The following is a 23,135-nucleotide window of genomic DNA, read 5'->3' as shown; positions in this document are numbered from 1 at the left end:
TCCCTGATGTTTCTTTGGGGGTAAAGGTTATCTTTTTGTTCTTTGTATCCCTGCTCTGCCACATCCATCTTCTGCTCTACTTAGGGTATTCTTAAGTGCTCTGCAAGCTCCCATAAAAACCAGCTGGGCTTATCTGGGTGTAATTCTGTTGTTTTGGCTGGGCTCCTCTGGAGCTGCTGGAAATGCCACAGGGATTCCCAAAGGACTGGAAGTGTGGGCTGCACGTGCAGCAACGTGACTGTCAAGCCAACAGGTAAGTAAAGCTTAAAGGTCATCAAGGCACAGGCTGTAATTCTTCACTGGAAACCAGTTCTCCAGCCGAGAGCAGCCAGCTGAAGGTCCAAGAATTCCCCAAGCAATCAGCCTTTGCCCAGTGTTGGGGTGGGTGTGATTCTCCCTGTCAGGGAATCTCAGAGGTGGATGTGGGGCCATGGAGGTGTCAAGGACACAGGTAGGAATCTGAAATCAGTCTTTGCAGCCTAGAATGTTTATTAAAGCTCCTTAATAGACTAAATCCACTTCCCTAAGTTAATTTTTGGTTTCTTGCCTGCCCAGAGAAGTGAGAAAGGTGCTTTGTGTCATCCTCGTGGTTTGACACCAGGTAGTGCCCCCTCATTGTCATCCCATGATGGGTCAGTGACAAATCTGTAGGACAGAGGAAATGTGTTTGAACTTGGAAGCCTCTGCTAAAACAGATGTTTGGGGGGCTGTCATTGGCACCATGAGACAGGGATTGAAAATCAAGTTAGCAGATTGAACTATCTGGATTTGAGTTTCAGCCTCCTCCAGCCCCATCCTCCCTCCCCCAGCCCTGATTTCAAATTGCACGTTACGGAAACAGGACGGAATGACAATGGTGCTCTTGGAATTATAGGCTGCTTGGCCAGAAGAGCTGGCAGGACAGCAAATGGAAATGTGGAGAAACACATGCCAGTTCCAACTGGGAGCACTGAGATTCATTTTGCAGCTTGTTTGTACTGCATTAAAATCCGAGATGTTGGCGTTATCCAGCCCGAACCTCCCACGTCCTGGGGTGAGGATGTTGTCTTGTCTTTGATAATTCACCATTGTTGGGGTTATTTTGAGAACATTAAAAGCAGTTCAGTGTGGGGGCCTCACCTGTTGGGTGGGTGTTGTTGAGAAGTGGAAGAAAGTGTTACTCAGGATGTGCCAGCCAAGCTCATTGTCACTTTTTGGAGCAGAGTGTGTCCACTCGAAATTCCAGTGTGATGGACCACGCTGCTCTGTGCTGTACCACCAGTCTCCCTGAGATGTTCTCCAGGGCTCCAGCCCATCCTGTTACAGCAGGAGATGTAGTGTTATCCATGAGGTGCTGCCATTCCACTTGGTCATCCTGCTGCTCCCAGGTGACATTCCCCCAGGCAGCTCCTGCTTCTCTGCAGGCTCCAGGCAGGTCTGGGAGCTGTGCTTGGTCCAGCAGAGCTCGGAGCCTCTGTGGTCAGGCTGGGTCATGTGGAGAATGCTGCTCCTCGCTTGGTCAGTCTGACTCACTCTTGGCCAGGCTCTTTGGGAGCCTTGGTTGTGCTGATCTGTTGTTTCTGCCTTATTCCAGAGTTGGGAGGAATTTGTGTCCCAGTTAATTTAGTGTTTGGAGCAGAGGGTTCTGCAGGTCCTGGTTCCCTGATGGTGCAGTGCTCTAGGAGAACTGGGACCTGCAACCTTTTATCTGTGAGACTGTTTATCTCTTAAAACACCTTTAATGTTTAGAATTTTTTCCTATGGATGCCAAGGGATGTTGTAATTGAGGAATAAAAACCAGCTTGTCTATTCCTTTGGGGATTGGGCTGGAGCCCCTCTGCCATGGAGCCAGGCTGGGAGAGCTGGGGGTGTTCACCTGGCGGAGAGAAGGCTCCAGGGACAGCTCAGAGCCCCTTCCAGTGCCTAAAGGGGCTCCAGGAGAGCTGGAGAGGGGCTTTGGACAAGGGACAACACCTTTTTTGTTAGGAAAAGGTCCTTGTTTGGTTGGTTGGGAATGCTGGGATTTGGTGAGAATTTCCTGAAGCTGTGCTGGGGAACAGCTCTTTTTCTGTTCGTAACCACCAACCTTTGCCCAAAAAAGAAAAAAAAAAAAAAGCCTCCAGTGCATCTCAGGTATATAGTCTGGAAAACGCTGGCATGTAACCTTTGAGTGAGAGAGGAATCCAGCGGGTTGGGGCAGCAGCTCTGACCAGATTGCTACTTCCCTGTTAGCTCTGATAAGAGAACTAGGTCAGTGCTGGGGAGAAGCATTTTATCACTGGATTCCTTTTGCTGGAATCCTGGGAGAGCCATGTGCTCCTGCTTGTGTTTCCCTTGGGATCATGGTGTGGTCTGGAGCCCTGTTCTTCCCTCCTCCTCATGGGTGTCAGGAGCATCCCTGGGGCTGCTGTGATGTCTCTGGCTGCAGCTCCTAGGGCTGTTGTTGAGGATATTGCTCTGTCTCTTGGCAGTGGATGGGATACAGTGTGCAAAGAAGCTTCTCTGGTGTTTATTCCAGTGGAAAAGAAAAGGAAGGGTTTTTGGAGGGGATGATGTGAAAGGCCACGGCCTTCTGTGGTCGGCTGCTGGAACAGCGATGTCGGAGGTGGGAGTGTGTGGGAGGTTTCCCTTTCCTTGTCCAGTAAAAAGCTTCTGTGGTGTCCAACCACTGTGCAACTGTCTCTGCTGGCAGCAAAAGCAGAAGCTGAAATGTGGGGATCACAGAATCCCAGAATGGTTTGGGTTGGAAGGGACATTAAAGCTCATCTCATTCCACTCCCTGCCATGGGCAGGGACACCTTCCATGCTCCAGCCTGGATTTGAATGCACTGAGGCACCCGGAATGTTCAATTCCTGCTCTCTTAGCTCTGTATTTTGTATGCTACTTGCCTTTATGAGATTTTGTCCTGAGTTTTAATCCTTTATTTTTATCTCCACTTTGCTCTCCTCTTTTAATTTTAATACCCTCTTATGTCCAGCCTGTGTTAACATGCCCTAAAACATTCCCCCTATGTAGCGGGGCAGCTTTAGTGCCAGCTGACAGAGGATGCTCTAAAAGATATAAACCCAAAAAAAGAGGTTGTTTGGAGGCTGCTGCTCCAGTGCAGCAGAACTCCCATTCCTGCTGGTGTCTCCCTTTGCTGGTTCCCCGTCACTCCTGCTGAATTATTTCATGTAATGATTTTTGTGTGCATTCATTGCTCTGCCTTTCTGGTAGATGACACAGATTAAATGAAGCCAGACAACGCTCTCAGTTCGGGGTAATGACTTTAACTGCGGCGTCCTTTTGTCACTGCAAATTATGGTCAATGATGTAATGCTGGATGTGGAGATACAGTGACAACGTGTGGGAGTGGTAAGATCATCCCAGAAGGGTTTGGCTTGGAAGGGAGCTTCAAGCTCACCTCATTCCACCTCCCTGCCACAGGCAGGGACACCTTCCACAACCAGGTGATTCCCCAAGAAGATGAATTGTATCCCTGGAAATCTTGAAGTGAAAATAGCCCCGGGGGGGAGGTGTGAGATGAGTACACACAGGTAAACCCTGAGGAAATAATCCTTCTTGGTGATCCTGGGAGATTTGAGCTCTACAGGCACTTCTGACTCAAGAGTTCTTCATGTTCTGAAGATTTTCATATGATCATTTCAGGTTACAGCTCTGAAATCCAGAGTTGTATCAAGTGTTTCACAGGTTGCATCCAACACCTTGCTCTTAGTCCAGAAGAGAAATTTCAGCTTATTCAAAGTTTGGGTTGTGTTACATTTTTGAATGTGCTGGGCTCCCCAGTTGACATATAATCAAATTCCCTGGTAGTTTGTGGTTTAGGTTCCCATCCCAAAATAGAATCTTGCCAGTGGTAGAACAGCTGGAAATTTCAGTATTAAGTTCATATTCCAGCTTTTTGTCTTTAAAATGAAGTGAAATCAGATGGCAGGGTCTTGCTCAACCTAGGCTCAAGTAACCAAAGACTGAAAATAATCTGCACACAAATATGATGTGTTTTGGAATTGTGACCATCTGTAGTAGTGTTCACCTTTGTTTTAAATAACTATGAACAGCTGAAAACAACAGTTCTGTCAGCAATGGACTGGATATGGATTGATTGGAAAAGGGATACACAGAGGGAATAGAATTGTGTTTAAAAGCACAGAAACTGCATCAAGGCATTCGTGGCTGTTCCCTTTTTCTGCTGAGCTTTCATGTGAAGTTGTGGGGTGAGCTGAACTTTTTGTGGCCACTAGACATTTCTTCCCCCCACTTCCTTCTTTGCCCAAGTCTTGTAAGACTTTGTATCACGAGACTGAGTTCTTTGGTTCCATGGATACTTGGAGAGGGAGATGAAGTTCTTCAAGAGCATGGAGTGACAGGACAACAGGGAATGGGTTCAAACTGAACAAGGGTAGGTTTAGAGGAGATATTAGGAGAAATTGTTCCCTGTGAGGGTGGTGAGGCCCAGAGTGCCGAGAGAAGCTGTGGCTGCCCCATCCCTGGAAATGTCCATGGCCAGGTTTGATGGGGCTTGGAGCAACCTGGGCTAGTGGAAGGTGTCCCTGGGGGTGAAACTGGGTGAGCTGTAATGCCCCTTCCAACCCAAACCAAGCATTTCTGGGATTTCATTATACTGATTCCTCCTCCAGCCTTGCTGGTGACAGTGGTGGCAAGATTTCCCTGGAATAGGTGTGCAGCTGGACCGAGCCCAGGGCAGTGTGTGTCCCTGTCCCTGTGGCTGGGCATGGCCCTGGGTCACTGAGAACCCCAGAGCTTGCACAACCAAGGCTCTGGAGTGAAAAAAATGCCAGAAGAGAGCGATTAGGAAATAACCTGGAGGTCTCTGTGCTTCTTCTCAGTGGGTGCAGCTCTTGGCTCAGTCCCTGCTCCCTTGGGCCCACAGCAGTGGGACAGAGCTGTCCTTGCCATGAGGAGCACGAGGGGATGGAGGTGTTTTAATGGCCTCAAACCCTCTGAATGCCTCTGTCCTCCCTTCCAGTGTGGCTCTGTACCTTATCTTCCATAGCATGTTCAAAGTGCTCCAAGGAGGGAATTAACAGATTTCCTTGTGGGCTTTTCTCTGGTGCTTATCTCCATGATGGCCAACTGCTCTGCAGATGTGGCTCAGCCCTGCTCCCAGAGGATGTTCTCTCCATGCCAGGGGCAGGTTGGAACATCCACGGCCTGGTTTGGGTTTAGGATTATAACACACTTCCTAGATTTTTTTTGAAAAACCAGCTCTGAGCACAGAGATGATTTGCTGATGAGGTTTTGCTGATGAGGCCACTGAGGCCTCACAGCTGGTACTTGGGAATCCTCTGGGCTTTCCCATGTTGCAGTTTCACCAGTGGGACTATCCCCTGTCCCTGCTGACCCCAGCCATCCCATAACACCATTCATAATTGCTGCTGGTGCACTGCCTAGAGAACCATGGAATTATTGAGGTTGGAAAAGACCTTTAAGATCATCAAGTCCAACTATTGACCTCTTAATTTTTATTTTTCTTAATCTGCTTCTCATTTTTTTAACAATTAAGACTGGACCTTTTTCCCAAAGCTCCTCAGCAAGGCTCAGACTGGGAGTTTGGGGATTCACCATCAACTGCTGCAACTTGACTTTTTCCACTTAAGGAAGAGCCTTTGCAGTCCCAAGTACCAACCTTTTATAAATGCTGTTCTCCATATCCACTGGATTTGTATGTCCTCACCCCCCTTAACAGTAGCCTCCGGCTGTCTGACTTCAACTGGCCTTTTATTCCAATGCCTCCCTTTCCAGAAGGGATCACAGTCACATGGGCTGAGCAGGATTTTGCCATTAGTGGGGGGTTTTCCTGTAAGTGTTCCCTAGCAGGATGCATTTCCTCTTGCATAAGCAGGCTGCAAACCCTCCGAAGCCACAGAAATCCATCTGTTGGATTCTTGAGACAGATAAATCCTTTATAAACAGGAAAATGGGCAAACTCATGGTAGCTCTTGTGACACATCGTGATGGGAGATCAGAAAGGAGTGGGATGAAAAGTATCCCTGTGCGAGCGCGGCCGGCGGCATCCAGCCTTTCCAGGGTCCTTTAAAAGCTGCCACAAGGGCTGGGTTGTTCAGAGGGCACAGACTGGCAGATGAACCCAAAGTTTTGGTTAAATTCAGCTGGCAGTCACGCAGGGAGGGAATAAATAAGAGGTTTGAAGGCTCGTTCCTCTGTCCCCACCAAGATGCCGTGTGTGGCCGAGCGGGATCCAGGAGCTCAGCAGCCGTAGATCTGTCAGCACTTCTATTGTGGAGGCCTTTGCAGGGTGTCCAATGCTTCTGTTTTAATTTTGCTGAGGGTTGTAACTCTGGCAAAATTTAAAGGCCTTTCAGCTCCCAGTCAGGAGGTTTTAAATCCTCTAATTTTGCACTTTACCCCCCAAAAATATATTCTGTCTAGCAAGTGGATAGGGAGATGTTCCTAAGCCAAGGTTTAACAGCATAGATAATGATCTAATGAACTTCTTTTTTTAATCCTCATATTCCAAGTCCACTTCCTTAGAGAAAATCCCCGGCACTGCCCCGTTAGCCATGGATACACTTCCTTAGCCACTTGGATATTTCCAAAGTCACTTCCCAAGGCTCCCTGAACCACCCAGGTCATCCTTTTGCAAGTGTGATAGAGGCTGAATCAGCCTTTCCTTAGGGTGAATCATCTCAGGTGTTGGTGTCTCACCTGATAATCCTAAAAGTGGCACAAAAAGACATGGACCTGTTAGAGCAGGTCCAGAGGAGCCCACGGAGTTGCTCTGAGGGCTGGAGCCCCTCTGCTCTGGAGCCAGGCTGGTGGTGCTGGGAGTGTTCAGCTGGAGAAGAAAAGGCTCCAAGTAGACTTCAGAGCCCCTTCCAGTGCCTAAAGGGGCTCCAGGAGAGCTGGAGAGGGACTTTGGGTAAAGGATGGAATGACAGGACAAAGGGGAATGACTTTAAGACAAAAGAGGGTAGATTTAGGTGGGATACTGGGAAGAAATTCCTGTCTATGAGGGTAGGGAGGGCCTTGCACAGAGAAGCTGTGATACCCCTGGATCCCTGGAAGTGTCCAAGGCCAGGCTGGGAGATGTCCCTGCCCATGGCAGGGGGTGGAACTGGATGACCTTTCAGGTTCCTTCCAAACCATTCCATGAATTGGCCAAGCCTGGAGCTCCTGCCCGTGACTGCTGAGGGAGCCTGCAGCAACCAAACTGAGCTGTGGATTTTCTTGGAGTCGGATGAAGAGGAGAAAGGGGCGGGGGGGCATCATTTGCACGGCAGGACTGAGAAGCAAAGAGGAGACTAAACACTCTTCCCATTCAGGAACAATCTGTGGCAGGGCTAGGGCTCTTTTTGGGGTGCTCAGGATCCCCCTCCCCGCGTTGGGTTTTTCACCTGCTCTCCCTGGTGAGCTGAAAAAGCCGCAGTCGCTGCTCCTTCCAACCACCACCAGCACATTCCCCCCTCCTTCTCATTGGAGAGCTGCCAGATCAAAATGGCTCTGATCCAACGCCAAGAATCACTCCCTTTGCTATGGAAATGAGCACTTGGAGGCTGCTCACCATGTGTTGATCAGAGAGTTCCTGCTAAGGATGACGAGCTGTAGGTGGGGAAGAGGGCAGGGAAGGTGTGTTCCAACAGATCCCTTTGGAACAAATAAGGATATTTCTGGAGGCATCTGAACTCTCTGCATTTTTAAAAAGTCATTTATAGAAAACCGAATGATTACCCTTTGCATCAAAGGGTGAAAATGAGGGAAATACAGTAGCTGGATTTCACCATGGGGTAAAGGGAGTTTCTCTTTTGTGGAAGTGGAAGGGGTGACAGATCCCCAGCATCTGATATTAGAAATGAATATTTTTTCCTGCTGTTCTGGTATTGATCAAGTGAAGAAGTGATACAATTATCCAAGTGATACAAATAATCCTTTGTAACCATCACACCTGAATTGCCAGCACTGGAGCAGCCACATTCCCAGCCCCCTGGCTCTGCGGGATGTGATTCCAGGCAATTTGCTGTGCTGGCTCAGCACGACAAGTTCAAACCTTTCAAACCTTTGCTTTACCTTCTTCCCAACAATCTGATTTTAATCTGGATTCACAGCAGGGTGGGAATGTTGCCAGGGGGTGAACTCTCCTGGAAATCCACCGTGCACAAAGCAGGAGCCTTCTCCCTGCTCCTGGATGAGTTGTGCAGGCAGATGATGAAAAGAGTTTGCTGCAAGGGGTGGGAAAGGGCTGAGCTGGGCACGAGCTCCAGTGGTGTCACATTGGGCTTGGGAGAACATTCCCAATATCCTGGGGGTGGCCTGGGGTCACCTGGAATGGTGGGAAGATGGGGGTGATGCTGCTCTTGCATGGTGCTCACTGCCAGACCTGGCCATGGAGTCAGAGGTTCAGCTGAGCCTTCCCAGCTCTGGGAGGAGCCCTCAGGATGGAATTGTGTGACAGGGCTGGGAATGAGTCGACACAAATCGGTAACTGGGTGTGGAACTGCTTTTTTTATGATGTGTCTTAACTGAACCTCGAGACTTCAGCGTTTCTTCTCATTTGGGCATCTTGGAGTTAAAATTCACCTTTTCTTTGTGCACGATTTGGTGAGGCTGGGATTGTGCTGGAAGTGTCCAAGGCCAGGTTGGATAGGAGTAGGTGTCCCTGCTCATGGCAGGGGGTGGAACTGGATGAGTTTTAAGGTCCCTTCCAACCCAAACCATTCCATGATTTTATTTAGTGCTCTCACCTGCTGGCTGGAGCTGGAGAGCAGCTCCTGGTTTGTGACTTCCCATCACACTCCGGTGTTCTGGGGTGTGTCCAGTGTGGAACAGGCCTCTGATTTGTGCTCTGAGGGAAACAGTTGGCAGAAAGTTCATTACACAATTCCAGTAACTGATGAAAGTAGGGAGGGAGCCTAAGTTCAGCTTCAATAGGACAGAAATCATTAACAATTTCCATATAGCTCTTTTCTGTGGACACCTTAAAACACCTCAGTTCTTCCCAAAATTTTGCATTTATAACCTATTTTTTTCTTAACCATTCTTAATTCTCTTTAAAATATCAGTATGGAAAAGGTACTGTGGGGAACCCCTACCTGCTCTCTGTGGCTGGGAATGAACACGGAGCATGAAGGTGTTTGGTGGCCTCTACCCCACACCTGGGACAGGCATCCCCATCACAAAACCGACCCCAAATCTGCTTTTACTGGGCACACTGGTGGCTCCAGTGGCACTGGTACATCACAGCTGAGCCGCTGTGCAAGTGACCAGTGCCAGTTCCCAAATGGGCTCTGGTGGAACACAAACCCTCTGCTGCTTCTCCCTTATCTCTGCAGAACTGGAGAGTTTCACTGCAGCGCTGTCTGTTTCGTTAATTGGAACATTTTCCTCCTCTTCAAACACATTCCGTGGCATTTCCCGGCTCTGATGAGCGCTTCCCAGCAGTTATCCCTCTTTTTGTCGTGGTTAATTTTTTATTTCACCTCCCAGACTACAAAACAGCCATCAACGCTCGGCGCTTCCCTGCGAAGCCTTTGCAGTCACAGACAGCCCTGCGAGCTTTCATCACCACGTTTGCAGCAGCCAGCCTGGGAGCAGGGATTCGGGATGGAGCCACATTCCCAGTCTCTCACTCCGGAGCATCGCGCTGCAGCGAGGAGCTCCAAGGACTGAGCAGTTTTTCCCAGCCTCTCCATGTGCTTGGGGACCTTCTGGGAGGAGAGATAGGAGGTGGACTCTGCTTATTTTTATTTTTTTTCCCCTCTTTTTTTTTTTTTGCTATCCCTAGAGACTGGCACAGAAATATTTTTCCCATATGTAAAAGCAAGATGCTGTATGGAGGCTCCTCTTCTGCTCCCTCTTCTCTGAGGGACAAAGTCTGGGATGATGGGAAAATCCCTTCCCAGATGTGAGGGCCCCATGGGTTGTATCCCTCGTCCAGGGTTGGTGTTGTGCCTGTGTCTTTTCCCAGGTGCTGGAATTTTCCACACCAATTCCTTTTCTCCCTCTATTCTAACTCCAGCATTCTTAAAAATAATTTTTCTCAAGAAATGCTACAGACACACCAAGTTAATTGGAGTCATTAACTTGTTTCCATTACTCCTTTCTGCCTAGGAAACTCATTTTTTTAGGATGATTTTGGAGTTAGAAGAAAGAACTGGAAGCTAGGGAACATGTGGAACCACTTCACAGGAACACCAGATTTTGAGAGCTTGCATTTTTATTTACATCTTCTGGACCCTGTCTGACTTGAAAGTAAACAAGTTCAATCCAAGACTAGATTTATCCCTGAAAATATGTGGAGACTTGTCTAAAAACCGCTTTTGGGATTAGGAACTTCCTTTACTGCAGTCAGGGAACACATTTACAGTGGGGAAATTAATGCTTAACTGGCAAATTCTGTAAAAGCCCCCTGGAAATGCAGTTGGGTTGGGTTGGGTGCAAAACAACCTGAAATTTTAGTTAATATAAGAAGGAAAAGGCAAAGCTGGCTGAGAATTTGGCAGGTCTTAAGGTGGATGTGGAAGTGTCCAAGGCCAGGTTGGATGGGGCTTGGAAAAACCTGGGATAGTGGAGGGTGTTCCTGCCCGTGGCAGGGGGTGGAATGGGATAAATTTTAAGGTATTTGGTGCCAAGAGGACAGTGCCAGACTCTTTCCAGCAGTGCCCAACAGGATGAGGAGCAGTGGTCATAAACTAAACCATGTGGAATTTCACCTCAACATGAGGAGGAAGCTCTTCTCATGGAGGGTGGCCGAGCACTGGAACTGCCCAGGGAGGGCGTGGAGTCTCCCTGTCTGGAGAAATCCCAACCCCACCTGGATGCATTCCTGTGCCACCTGCTCTGGGTGACCCTGCTGTGGAGGGGGGCTGGACTGGGTGATCTCCAGAGATCCCTTCCCACCCCATCCCAATTTGGGATTCTTCCAACCCAAACCATTCCACGACTCTACAAACAGCGAGCGAATCTGTGTTTCCGCATTGCCGAAAGCGCGGCCGTGAAGCTGATGAGAACATCCAGTGTTGATCCTTGTCCAGGACGATCAGGACATCCTTTCCCTGGAACTGACCCTCTCCTTTTGCATCCGTGTGCAGACACGATGAGGCGGGTGGTACGACAGAGCAAATTCCGGCACGTCTTCGGCCAGGCGGTGAAGAACGACCAGTGCTACGACGACATCCGCGTGTCCCGCGTCACCTGGGACAGCTCCTTCTGCGCCGTCAACCCCCGCTTCGTGGCCATCATCGTGGATGCCAGCGGCGGGGGAGCCTTCCTGGTGCTGCCTCTGCACAAGGTAAGTGCTGCTGGAACGTTTCTTGAGTTACCTGCTCGGCTGTGCTGTCATCCCGGCGTTTCTTTGGGAATAATGAAGGGCTGTGGTGACAATGGCTGCTCAGTGGTGCCATGTACGAATGTGTTTAATGTCTGTAATCAGTCTGATGCTTTCTGTACATTCAACACAACAAACAAGCTGTTTGCTTGACTCATCTGAGCTGATTCTGGCAGAATTTTCCACGTAGGATCGTATTTTGGAAGCCTCCTTATGATCAAGTCTGGTTTTTCTACTGTCAAGGATTCAGCTGGTTTTTTTTTTGAATCACCTGAATCCAACTGCTCCTTGAGAGTTAAATCAGGAACTATCTGAATCCAGCTTGTAGAATTCATTCAGGAATGCATCTGAGCCCAGCTGCTCCTTGCAGATTCAATTCAGGAATGCACCTGAGCCCAATTGCTCCTTGCAGCCCCACATTGGAGGGATGCAAAGGAATAAGCTGGTTCCAAGAAAGGCATTCCTGTTGCCCCTGGTCCTGCATGGAAAAGTCACATCCATCTTCTGGAGGAGTTTCTTCTCATCTCCTTCTGTAATGCTTAACCAGCAAATTCCTGTGATCAAAAGACTTTTTTTGCAACATTTTTTTCTCCGTGACCCTCAAACTCCTCTCTTAAGCCTGTGGTTAAGTTGTCCTCAGTCTGTCATCAGCCCTGAGCTGCTTTCCCAGCTCCACTTCCAGATCTGCCCTGTGGAATACAGAATTAGTGCCCAGGATTCAGCACAACTTCCCACCCGGCCAGGGCAGAGCGGAGGCAGCGACGTCTCCATCACGTTAAGCAAAGCCAAACCCCAGCCTCCCAAAATAGCTCCGTTTGTTGCTCTGATGAGCAGCCCTTCCCTGCTTAGGGCTCATCCTCAGGCCACGTGTCCTCCTCCTGCCTGGGCCACGCGTGGTGGCGCAGCCCTGGATAAGGAGTTCCTCGTTCAGTTTCACCACGGCACAGATGCCGACAGCTGGGGATGTGCATCCCTCTTTTCCTCTCTTAAATCCCAGTGTTTGGAGCACAGATCAGATGAGGGAGATTGGGGGTTCAGCCTGAGGAGAAGGAGGCTCAGGGGGGACCCTCTGGTTCTTCACACAACTCCCTGACAGGAGGGGGCAGCTGGGGGGGGTCAGGCTCTGATCCCAGGGAACAAGGGACAGACCCAGAGGGAGAGGGAATAGCCTTAATTAGATTGGATATTGTGGGAAATTTCTTCATGGAAAGGGTTGTCAGGCATTGGAAGAGGCTGCCCTGAGCAGTGATGGAGTCCCCATCCCTGGAGAGATTTAAAAGCCTGGTGGATGTGGCACTTGGGGACGTGATGGCCTTGGCAGTGCTGGGGGAGCAGTTGGACCCAGTGGTCTCAGAGGGCTTTTACAACGTTAATGATTCTATGTTTCTGTGTTTTCTCAGTCCCTGGCAGAAATTCCTGCTAATTCTGAGTGCCCTTTTGCATTTTAAGTGCCTTCTTTGGCGTTATGTTCACATCCATTCTGTTCTTCCTCCCACCCTCTTATTTATCACTGCCTTGGTGCCCTCAGATCCATTCCTGACTTCCCCAGGCATTTAATATCCACATCTGAGGAGGTTCCATGGGAAGCTGGAGGAGCTGTGGCCCTCACCCCCAGCCTGACACGTTCTTTTGCAATGCAGTGCTTTGCTGGCTCTGCTCTAACCAGTTCCTGTGTTCTGCATTATTTTTATAGCCTGGGCTGATGAAATTGTTCCTTTAGTTCCTGCAGCACCCTAAATAACATTTGGGTTTCTCTTTGAGCCTGTTTAGTACAGATACTTATTAAGCTCCCCGCAACAAAATCCTTGTTGTTATAGTCAAGGAAAAAAAAAAAAAAATCCATTTTCAACCATGGGTTTGGACTGATTTTAAAATTGAGCCATAAAAATACACTTGCTGCATTTCTGCAGGGGAAATGTCCCATAACGACATCGTGGCTGCTCAAACCCAGCGCTTTGCGGCTCACCGGGAATTACCTGGGATGTGGCTGACCCTTGCTGCGGGGTGAGCACAGAAAAGGGGAGACTTTACTCGTTTTAATGTGCTTTTCTTGCCAATTTTCAGTGATATTACAGGGTTTTGTTGTGGCCGGGGTTTATCGCTGCCGGGCTGGTGGCTCCCAGCTCCCTCCCGGCGCTGGGCGGGAGGTCTGGGGGCGTTTTTGGGGCGGGATGAGCCCCCCGGGACCCCGCACCCCCCACCCATGTGCTCGGGGTGCCGGGGGGAGGGACACCGGAGGGAGGAACAAGCCCCGCCCCTCCCCGCGGGCCACGCCCCTCGGCGCGCGCGCACCCGCGCCCGCCGCAGCGGCACTGCGGCGGCCGCGGCTTTTTACCTTATATGGTCATGGCAGCGCTCGCGGCCGCCGCGCTGATTGGCGGGGGCGGGGGCGCGGCGCGGCAAGTGCGCGGGAATTAACCCGTGTGCGCGGGAATTGAATTAACCCGTGTGCGCGGGAATTCTTAACCCGTGTGCGCGGGAATTGAATTAACCCGTGTGCGCGGGAATTGAATTAACCCGTGTGCGCGGGAATTAACCCGTGTGCGCGGGAATTAACCCGTGTGCGCGGGAATTGTTAACCCGTGTGCGCGGGAATTCTTAACCCGTGTGCGCGGGAATTGAATTAACCCGTGTGCGCGGGAATTCATTAACCCGTCTGTGCGCGATACAACGCGTGTGCGCGAATTAACCCCTGTGCACCCACGGCCCTGCCACGTCCGCGGCCCCCACGTGCTGCTGAGGACCTCCCCGGACCCCGCGCCGAGTGGGAGACGCAGGGGCCGCATCCTCTTTCCATCCCCTCCGCTCCCGGAGTAGCCGCAGCCAGCGCAGCCCAGCCGGCTTTGCTGGCTGTGGAAATGCTTTGTCTGAACTTCCTGTTTTCTTGCACGCACATGTGCAGGGGCTTTGCCAGGAACTCGCCATTCCCATGCTCCGGCAGGAGCCGCTGAGCATCAGACAATCTAATTCCCACAGGTTGCTTGGTCTGAGGGGTTGGCCTCTGTTGGAATGAGCCACATAGTTTGGAAAAGCTGTAATTCCTCTCGGTCAGGGTTGTGTAGGTGATAAGAGGCAGGGTAATCAGCATTAACTCTGCTCACCAGGGAAGGAGCTGGAAACTTCCCTGCTTGTTTTGGGGCTGTGGTTGTAGAGTTGGTTTTCTCTGAGGCTTGTCCCAGGGAAAGCTCTGGGTACACAGGAAAGGTACCAGATAAAAATTCTCTGGGGTTCCTGATGTGTTGGGAAGGATGACTTGGAAACACCTGGATTCAGGGAGTAGTTCTGATGCTGGATCTGTGCTCCAGAAGAACTGGAGAAAAATTTCTTTTTTCCCATCCTCAAAAACTCTTTGCGGTTTTTATCTGCACAGAAAAACCTGCTGCAAATGTTCCTTTTTGTTTGACTTCATGCAGAAAGATCCGTTCAGGCACGAGTTGTGTTACATAAGGCCTTTACCAGAGGTTTATTCAGTCCCTTTTGGATATAGCTTTTATTAGATTTTCCATTTTCCTGATCCCTTCCTGCACCCCCTTCACACCAGCAGCATTCCTGCAGGATCTGGGATCAGATGGTGCCCTGAGAGGCAATTAGCATGTGGGTGGGGGCGTGCACACCTCGGGAATGATCTTCTCCAAGGAATATGTTGTTCTGCAAGTGACAGGCCTTGGTGTTCACCCATGGCATATGAGAGTTGTTAAGCAGCTCTTCCCAATTCTTATTCCACCAGGAAGGATTTAGGGGAAAGAAAATAATCTTTTTCTGAACTGTGTGTAGAATAAAATCAGGAGGTTTTTGCTGTCATGGGTTTATTGAGCCTTCCCTGCCATTTTAGGGGGAGCGTGATGGATTTTGTCCTTTTATTTCACCTCGGATTTTTCTCTATAAAAAGAAGTTTATATTTATCATTGTCAGCTTGATTCCAATGGATCATCAGGTTCTAATGCAGTAAGGAAGAGAGGGCAGCAGAGGGGCTAATGGATCTCATTCCTCCAGGGAAAACAGCAGCAAATTCCATTCCCTATCTTACAGTCAGAGGTTTGTACAAGTATCTCTGCAATTTTAAGGTTTTGTCCAATAATGAAAATGAAAGTTGTACTTGGTGGAGCCCTGGATCATCTGCTCCCAGCTCGTGGGGATGATCCCTGTGGATCCCTGTCTCCTTGCCCAGCAGCTCTGCTCTCGCTGGGTGGATGCTCATCCTCTGAACAGCAGCAGAATTTTTCCACTTTATCCAGAGCCCTCAGCTTCTGGGATACCCATTGGCTTTCCTGCAGTTGGGAAGGAGCAGAGGGATGAACTGCTTTGGAAATCATATTTTGGAGAGGGAAAAAAGCACTACCTCTGTGCCTTTTAATTGCAATGTCATTTCTGGGACAGATATCCCTGGAAATGCTGGAGCTGTGCTGCACTCCCAGCTCCTAGTGATGGGATTTTGCAGGTTGGGTTGGCTGTGAGGACTGTTTGTGTTGGGTTGTTTGTTTTTTTTGTTTTTTTTTTCTTTTTAAAGCCAGCATGTGTCCATTCTGTGGCAGCCTGGGATGGAATCACAGAATCATGGAATCCTTGAGGTTGGAAAAGACCTCCAAGCTCATCAAGTCCAACCTTTGACCAAGTGAACCACATCACAAAATGCCCCAACTGCTTGTATTTTAACACTTCCAGGGATGGTGACTCCCCCACTTCCCTGGGGACTCTCTTCCATGCTTCACCACCCTTCCAGTGAAGAAATTTTCCCCAATATCCAATGTCACAGCCCTGCAGCTGTCAAGGTGCCAACGAGAACAGGAGCACTGCTGGGGGATTCTTGGAGAGCACAGTGGCCTCTTAGTGCCTGACTTTCCAGTGGATCTTTTGGGAATAACACTTCCTAATCTTCCAGATTAGTTCTGGATGCCTGGACTGGGCTGTGGGGTGACTGATGGCTGCTGGGCATGGGCAGGAGCTTCCATTTCAGCCCAGTTTTCCCCCAGGCGCCTCCTCCAGGCCCAGCTGCTGCAGCCAGAGATGGAGGCTCAGTGCTCAGAAGTTCCCTGGATGAAACTTAGGAGTTTTTTTAAGTCCACAATTTAAAGAAGAAAGGAATATTTTTCTCTAGCAGAGAAAAGGTGCAGTCGGTTGGGGCTTCAAACTTTGCAGTTGTGACCTGATTTCCTTCCTCAAACTTGTGCAGAGTGAGGGGGGAGCTGCTTTGGCTTGTGCAACTCGATGCCACTTCCCTAATTTAAATGGAGATTTCAAGGAGCGCAGCCATGGGCTGGGGAAGCAGCTGTTCTCCCTGATATTTTTACCATAATCCATGAGCTGTTTCCTGCCACCAAATGCCCTTTTCTGGCAGAGAAACGATCACAAGACACTCAAATTAATTCATAAAACTCCCACTTTTAGGAACAGTTCTCTTGTGTTGCTTTTGCATCCCTTTTGGATTTAATCGTATTTTTTCTTCTCATCTGTCACTTTTTTTCTGGTCTGGGTTTAATATTTCTGATTATTTAACTTTTTTTTTTCCTGATCTGGAATACATTAGATACATTAAAATTTAATTTTAATAATTAAAATTAATTTAATAAGGCAAATTTGCCCCTTGCTGAAACACCTGAATATTGAGCGTGTGTTCAGTCAACACCAACTTCATTAAAAATCCTCAAATTCACCTTTTTTGACCAATATTTTATAAAATACAACTCCAGATTACAAAAGTTATCAAGGATGTGTCAAACCACAGCCCCAGTGGATTATGAGAAGGATTGAATTTCTTAAAGTTAATTTTAAGCTGTGTATCAGCACTTGAGATTTATTTTAAATCCTCTCCTAATTATAAGATTACATTTTCCAAATAAATAAATAAATCCCCAAACCTGGGAGCATTAGAGTAGCATGGGAACACACCCAGCTGCCAACCACGTTGCCAAACCTCGTGGTGTTCTGCTGGTGTTGCAAAGGGATTGTGTTGAAAACCATGGGATTTGGTGGTTTTTATAACCCTACTGCAGCTTTCCCTTTTGGCAAATCCCCTAAAACACTGATTTTTCCAGCTTTTTCTGAGCACAGTACAATGCTGGGAATTGGGGTTCCCTGCTCCAGGGGGCTGAGTGCTGCCGGGAGGGGGAATCTGATGGGATGGAATTTGTAAAAGCGATGCTGAGGGGTGGTAAAATACAGCCCTGGGTTCAAAGCTGCTCGCGCTGAGGGGTCAGCCCTGGCGTGGTGCTGTGGGTGGCTGTCCTGTGCTGTCCCCACGGCGCCTTGGGAGGGTCTCTGGTGGAGGCGTCGGTGACGAGGGGCGGATGCGGCGCCGAGCTCTCGGAACGCGCTCAGGAAAACACCGTGGTTTCCTCTGCTCTGCACAGACCGTTTGGTGCCTCTGACCACAAGGCAGGAGCTTCTCTCGAAGGGCTGGGGCTCCAGCAGCACCTTCATGTCCTTATTTAGTCTCGTTTTGGTGGTTGCTGCTCGTTTTTGTGCATCCCCAGAGGTGGCCAAGGAAGGACCCGGACGTGGCACTCAGGGCTCTGGGCTGGGTGGCAAGGTGGGGTTTGGTCACAGGTTGGATGATCTTGGGGGGTCTTTCCAACCTGAAGTATTCTGGGATTATTCCTGGAGTCTGGTGAGCAGTAGAGTCTCTCTTCTCATTCCCAAGTGAAGGTGTTGATGCCCCTGGGCTCTTCATCTCCCTGGGACTGTCTTGCTCTGCCAGATCCCAGGGAGCTGCTGTGTGGGACATCTCCTGCTCTGCTTTGTCCTCTCTTCCTTGGTTTGATAATTCGTTGTGGATAAACAAGCTTGAGGTTGCTGCCTCTCCCACACTGCTGCTAAATAACATCTCCTTTCCTCGTCCTGCCTGTCTGTTCCCCGTTGGAAACGGGGTTTGGTGTCACTCTCCAGATGCAGGTGGGGACAGGGGGATGTTTGTAGGTGATGCACAGGGAATTCTGCCCCTCTGCCCTGCTCAGGTGAGACCTCACCTGCAGCAGCTCTGGAATCCCAGCACAGGAAGGATGTGGAACTGTTGGAGAGAGTCCAGAGGAGGCCATGGAGATGCTCTGAGGAGCCAGGCTGGGAGAGCTGGGAGTGTTCACCTGAGGAAGAGAAGGCTCCAGGGAGAGCCCAGAGCCCCTTCCAGTGCCTAAAGGGGCTCCAGGAGAGCTGGAGAGGGACTTGGGACAAGGGATGGAGGGATAGGACATGGGAGAATGGCTTTAAGATAAAAGGGTATATTTAGGTGGGATACTGGGAAGAAATTCCTAACTATGAAGGTGGCAAGGCCCTGGCATGGGGTGCCCAGAGCAGCCGTGGCTGCCCCTGCATCCCTGGAAGTGTCCAAGGCCAGGTTGGATGGGGCTTGGAGCAACTTGGGATGGTTGAAGGTGTCCCTGCCCATGGCAAGGGGTGGGACTGGATGATCTTTAAGGTCCTTCCAACCCAACCCATTCCATGATTCTGGAAGCTCTGCTCCTTATGGAAGTGCAGGATCCTGTTTTAAGAGCCAAGCTCTGTGGCAGGTGGTGGGAAGCAGCTCCTGAGTGTCACTGCTGTCACAGGCTCTTGGCTGCTCCTGCTCAGGCTGTGCAGGTTCATTGTGATCAAAACCAAAAGGTGAAGTTTGGGGTTTAATTTCCTCAAATTAATTTTTTTGGCCTCCCCACAGTAATAAATGATTGTAAAGGCCCAAAACTGAACTGAGAAGTGTTTGTACAGCCTGGAAATAGTTACCAGGGGCTCCTCCTGGAGCATCCCACTGATTCCTGCCAGGGAGCCAGAACAGGCAGTCCCTGACATTTTGCATTATTATTCCTATTTTTCCTTTTTGGTTCAGGCCTGTATTTATCTGTAGCCTATCTGTGCCTTCTGCAGTTCGTGTGCTCTGCATGGTTCTCCTTTTAATTGGGTAAATTAAAATGGATGAATTCTACATGGCAGTTGGGTGTATTAATTTTTTAAATCCTATTTCACATTATGGCATCCAAGAGGGATTACACAGGCTTTAATTTTTGAATGGCAGGTTTATGGCTTTTCATCTACAACTCTTCCCCTTTTAATAATTCCAAAAGCAGCTGAATCACTGAGTCTTTTTTTTTTATTATTATTATTTTGAAGCCTAAATTTGGCCTTTTAGGAGCTAGTGGGATCTTTTGGGATCAATATCTTATTTTGCTGTTTGTGGAGGGCTCCAGGTCAGTCATCCTCAAAAGCCAATGTCCAGCATTATTCTGGTTATCAGCCTTGAATAGGAGCAGCCTCCCACATGAAGCGGGGTGGGAGGCATAAATTAAGGAATGTCACCTCCAAGGTTGGGGAATGTTACCATCCAATGGCACAAGTGACATTCCAACCATTTCTTCTGCATGTTTAAACACAAAAGAAGACGACCCCATCCCAGACCTCTCCCTGCTGTGTCTCTTCTCCCATCACTCATCGTGAAAAGGTCATTCCCTGGAAACAAAACCCCATGGAGCAGGACCAGGGGTGTGGCTGTGGAAGTGGAGGAGTCTCCTCCTCACCCTGCTGCTACTGCTGTGCATCTTCAGTATTGCAAATATTGCCTTGTGTGCAAGGCTTGGCTGAGAGAGAGAAGGGTGGTGTGATTTTCCCTTTCCTCCTTTGTGGAATCAGCTGTTGGAGGGATTCAGGTGCTTCAGGATCTTCAGGGGCTCCTCAGCAAAATGTAGACTCGGGGGCAGAATTGGTGTCTCAGCATCAGCTGGGTTGGCATCACTGGATTTGTGCCAGTTCAGGTTTAAGTGGCTCATTAGCTCATTTTCTTGGAAATGTTGCCCCTGTAGGGAGCTTGGCATTGGTGGCCCCAGTCCTCTGGCCATGGAGAGGCAGGTGTGGAGCAGGTGTGGCTGTCACAGTCCACGTTGGCAACATTTATTCATCAAAACAATTTTCCTCTGCACAACTACATCCTAAAATCTTCCCATCCAAGCAATATCCTTTTGTTTTAAGAAACAAGGGGGACCTGGTAAATTCAGTGACCAGCAACATCCTCCAATGACATTTTTAGCTTGGTTGTCTTCAGCTATCTCTGCTGGGAAGCACAGATGAAACCAGAGCTTTGCTCTTCCCAAAAAGTTGGGGTGGAAAAAGGGATGGTGTGGCAGCAGGTGCTGAGATGTGGGATCACAACCCTGCTGTGCTGGATCTCTGAACCCTTTCCTTTGCTCTGTGGGGAGTTTCCAGCTGGTTGATGCTGGAGAAGAGCTGCTGGTCTGTTCCTCTGCCAATCCATGAGTTCAAATCTCATGGAATTGTGGATATGAAAAAGCAAACGGAGGGTTGGGAAGCACCTTCCTTCAGGATATCACAGCTCTCTTTCCTCTTCTTCTTCTTCCCTCCAGACAGGCAGGATTGACAAGTCCTACCCCACAGTGTGTGGCCACACGGGGCCGGTGCTGGACATCGACTGGTGTCCCCACAATGACCAGGTCATCGCCAGCGGCTCCGAGGACTGCACGGTCATGGTGAGTGTTCCTTGTGGGGTGGAACTCCTGCTCCAAAGGACACTGGAGGTGTCTCCAGGAACCTTCTGTTCCAAGGTTAATGAGGGCAGAGTCATTGTGGAAGGGTTTGAGTTGGAAGGGACTTAAAGCTCGTCCCATTCCATGGGCAGGGACACCTTCCATAGACCAGGTTGGTCCAAGCCCCATCCAACCTGGCCTTGGACACTTCCAGGGATGGCCAACCTATGCCAGGGCCTCACCACTCTCACAGGGAAGAATTTTTTCAATTTTTCCTTCCCCTGGGCATTTGTTTGATGTTTGGGAAGAGGAATGAGAGTGCCAGTCTGTGGTGAGGTGTTGTGATTTGTTGAGCTTTGGGAAGACAGGTGGTTCCTTGCCTCAAATATCCCAATGGATGTAGAAGTGTGTGTTGGGAAGAGGTAGGGATTGGAAGGGAATGAGCCCAGCAGGCTCCAAGATTCCTTCAACCCTTGATTTAAGGAAATCACTTGAAATTTTCCCTGTATCTCCAAGTTTTGAGCAGGTGTCAAAAGGATTTTTTAAAATAAATAAATAAAAATAATCTCCCAATTTCTGCACCTGCCCACCTTGGATTGAGACCTGTTTTAACTCAGTGACAGCCCAGCCAGGCTTGCTCCGTGACGGATGTGGAATCCTGTGTATGCAAACACAGCAGAATAAGTGAAAGAAAATCCTTGGAAGATGAAATAATGCCAAATAACTCCAGGGATCTTTGGCCATATTTAGAAATGCTGTAGGCTGAATGTTATATTGAAATCTTATTATAGATCATGTCAGATAAATTCCTTTGCTTCTGTTCATCGTTAAAATGTTTGGGAGGGGATTCTTCCCAAGAGGCTTTTCCTGGGACAGCTCTTGCCTGTGATCTCTCAGTCTTGGAAGCTGAAACATGTTAACAAAAGGGGCTATATTTAATATGAAACAAAACAACAACTTCTGTGTTAGCAACTCTCACTACTGGGCTGGAACTGAGCTCTGGAAGGATGCAGGAATGTTTCTCCAAGCAGAATGTAGAAGGGCTGTACATTGGGAATGTTTCTGAAATGTGAGCATCAGTGAAGGCCCAGCGCTGCCTCCTTGGAGGCAAAATAAGTCTGTAATCCAAGTGCAATGAGAAATATGTTGAGAGGCTCCAGAGGGACTGAATTGTGGAGAAAAACTGACAGAGTTCAGTTCACAAGTTGTCCAAGTGGACAAGCTCTCTCCCTCACACCAGCCCAGATCCACTCTCTCCCTCACACTGTCCTTATGTGGACACAAACTGCAGGAATCTGCACCTCTGGGGGTTCTCCACACATCCCAAGGTGGGGATGAACTTTCCATCCATCCCTGGAGGCAGCACCCATGTGGGAAGGAGGGTGGACCTGGGTGGGGTGGAGCAGGGTGGAGCTCTCTGGGGTTTTGCACCCTCGTGGTCATGTTTGGTGTGACCTGTCTGGAGTGGAAGGGAAATAAGTGAGTCCTTGTTGCACTTCCAGGATCAGGGATGTGCAGAGTTTGGAAGGTGCTGGGATGTGTTAGCTGGAGGTTTGGAATGGGAGATGATGGATCCCAAGTCATTTGGGACAGTTGGGAACTGCACTGGTCTGTAAAGAACACCCCTGCCTTGGACTTTTGAGAATTAGCTAATGAGCTTTCCCAATTTTAATTGCTTTTCTGGCCTGGCATGGATAGTTCAGTGTCCTGTTTTCCTGGCCAAGGGGTTTGGGTCCTGCTTCCTGAGCAGCCTGAGCAGAATAAACCCAAGGAGCTTTACAGGACACGTGGCTGTTCATGGGCTCCGAGCTCTGCCGGGGGGAGACACGGAAAAGTGACGTGGGGGATTCTGTGGCAATTCCAGCTGCTGCAGAAAAGACCTTGTTCTTAAAGACCATCTGTGCCCTGGCACTCAGGGATTTAGGATCTCACCCTCTGCCATAAGAAATCTCAGCTAAGTCAGCCAGACGTGTATTGAGGCAGAGAGCGTGGATTTGGGATGGTATTGAGGAAGAGAATGTGGATTTGGAATGGTATTGAGGCAGAGAGCGTGGATTTGGGATGGTATTGAGGGAGAGAATGTGGATTTGGGATGGTATTGAGAGGGAGAATGTGGATTTGGGATGGTGTGAGTGTGAGGGAAGGAACATAGATTTGGAATGGTGTAAGGGAAAGAGCGTGGATTTGGGACAGTGTTGAGGGAGAGAATGTGGATTTGAGATTGTATTCGGGGAGAGGACATGGATTTGGGATGGTATTGAGGGACAGAACATGGATTTGGGATGGTATTGAGGGAGAGGACATGGATTTGGGATGGTATTGAGGGACAGAACATGGATTTGGGATGGTATTGAGGGAGAGAACATGGATTTGAGGTGCAAACTGCTGTCACCAG

At 49.2% G+C, this 23,135-nt stretch overlaps 1 protein-coding gene across 1 annotated transcript in view; it reads left to right on the top strand.

Annotated features, from left to right (window-relative positions):
* The window catches only part of CORO1C (coronin 1C), a 39,605-nt gene that overhangs the window by 5,774 nt on the left and 10,696 nt on the right, over positions 1–23,135 (top strand). Inside the window, exons 2-3 of the mRNA XM_053994297.1 lie at positions 11,047–11,246; positions 20,621–20,743. Of these exons, the coding sequence (XP_053850272.1) occupies positions 11,052–11,246; positions 20,621–20,743 (318 nt within the window). The 5' untranslated portion in view covers positions 11,047–11,051. The remainder of the gene's footprint in view (positions 1–11,046; positions 11,247–20,620; positions 20,744–23,135) is intronic.

Source organism: Vidua macroura, chromosome 18, assembly GCF_024509145.1.
Source record: "Vidua macroura isolate BioBank_ID:100142 chromosome 18, ASM2450914v1, whole genome shotgun sequence".
NCBI lineage: Eukaryota > Metazoa > Chordata > Aves > Passeriformes > Viduidae > Vidua > Vidua macroura.
Note: the sequence above shows the minus strand (reverse complement) of the source record. Positions and strands in the feature narration are given on the sequence as shown.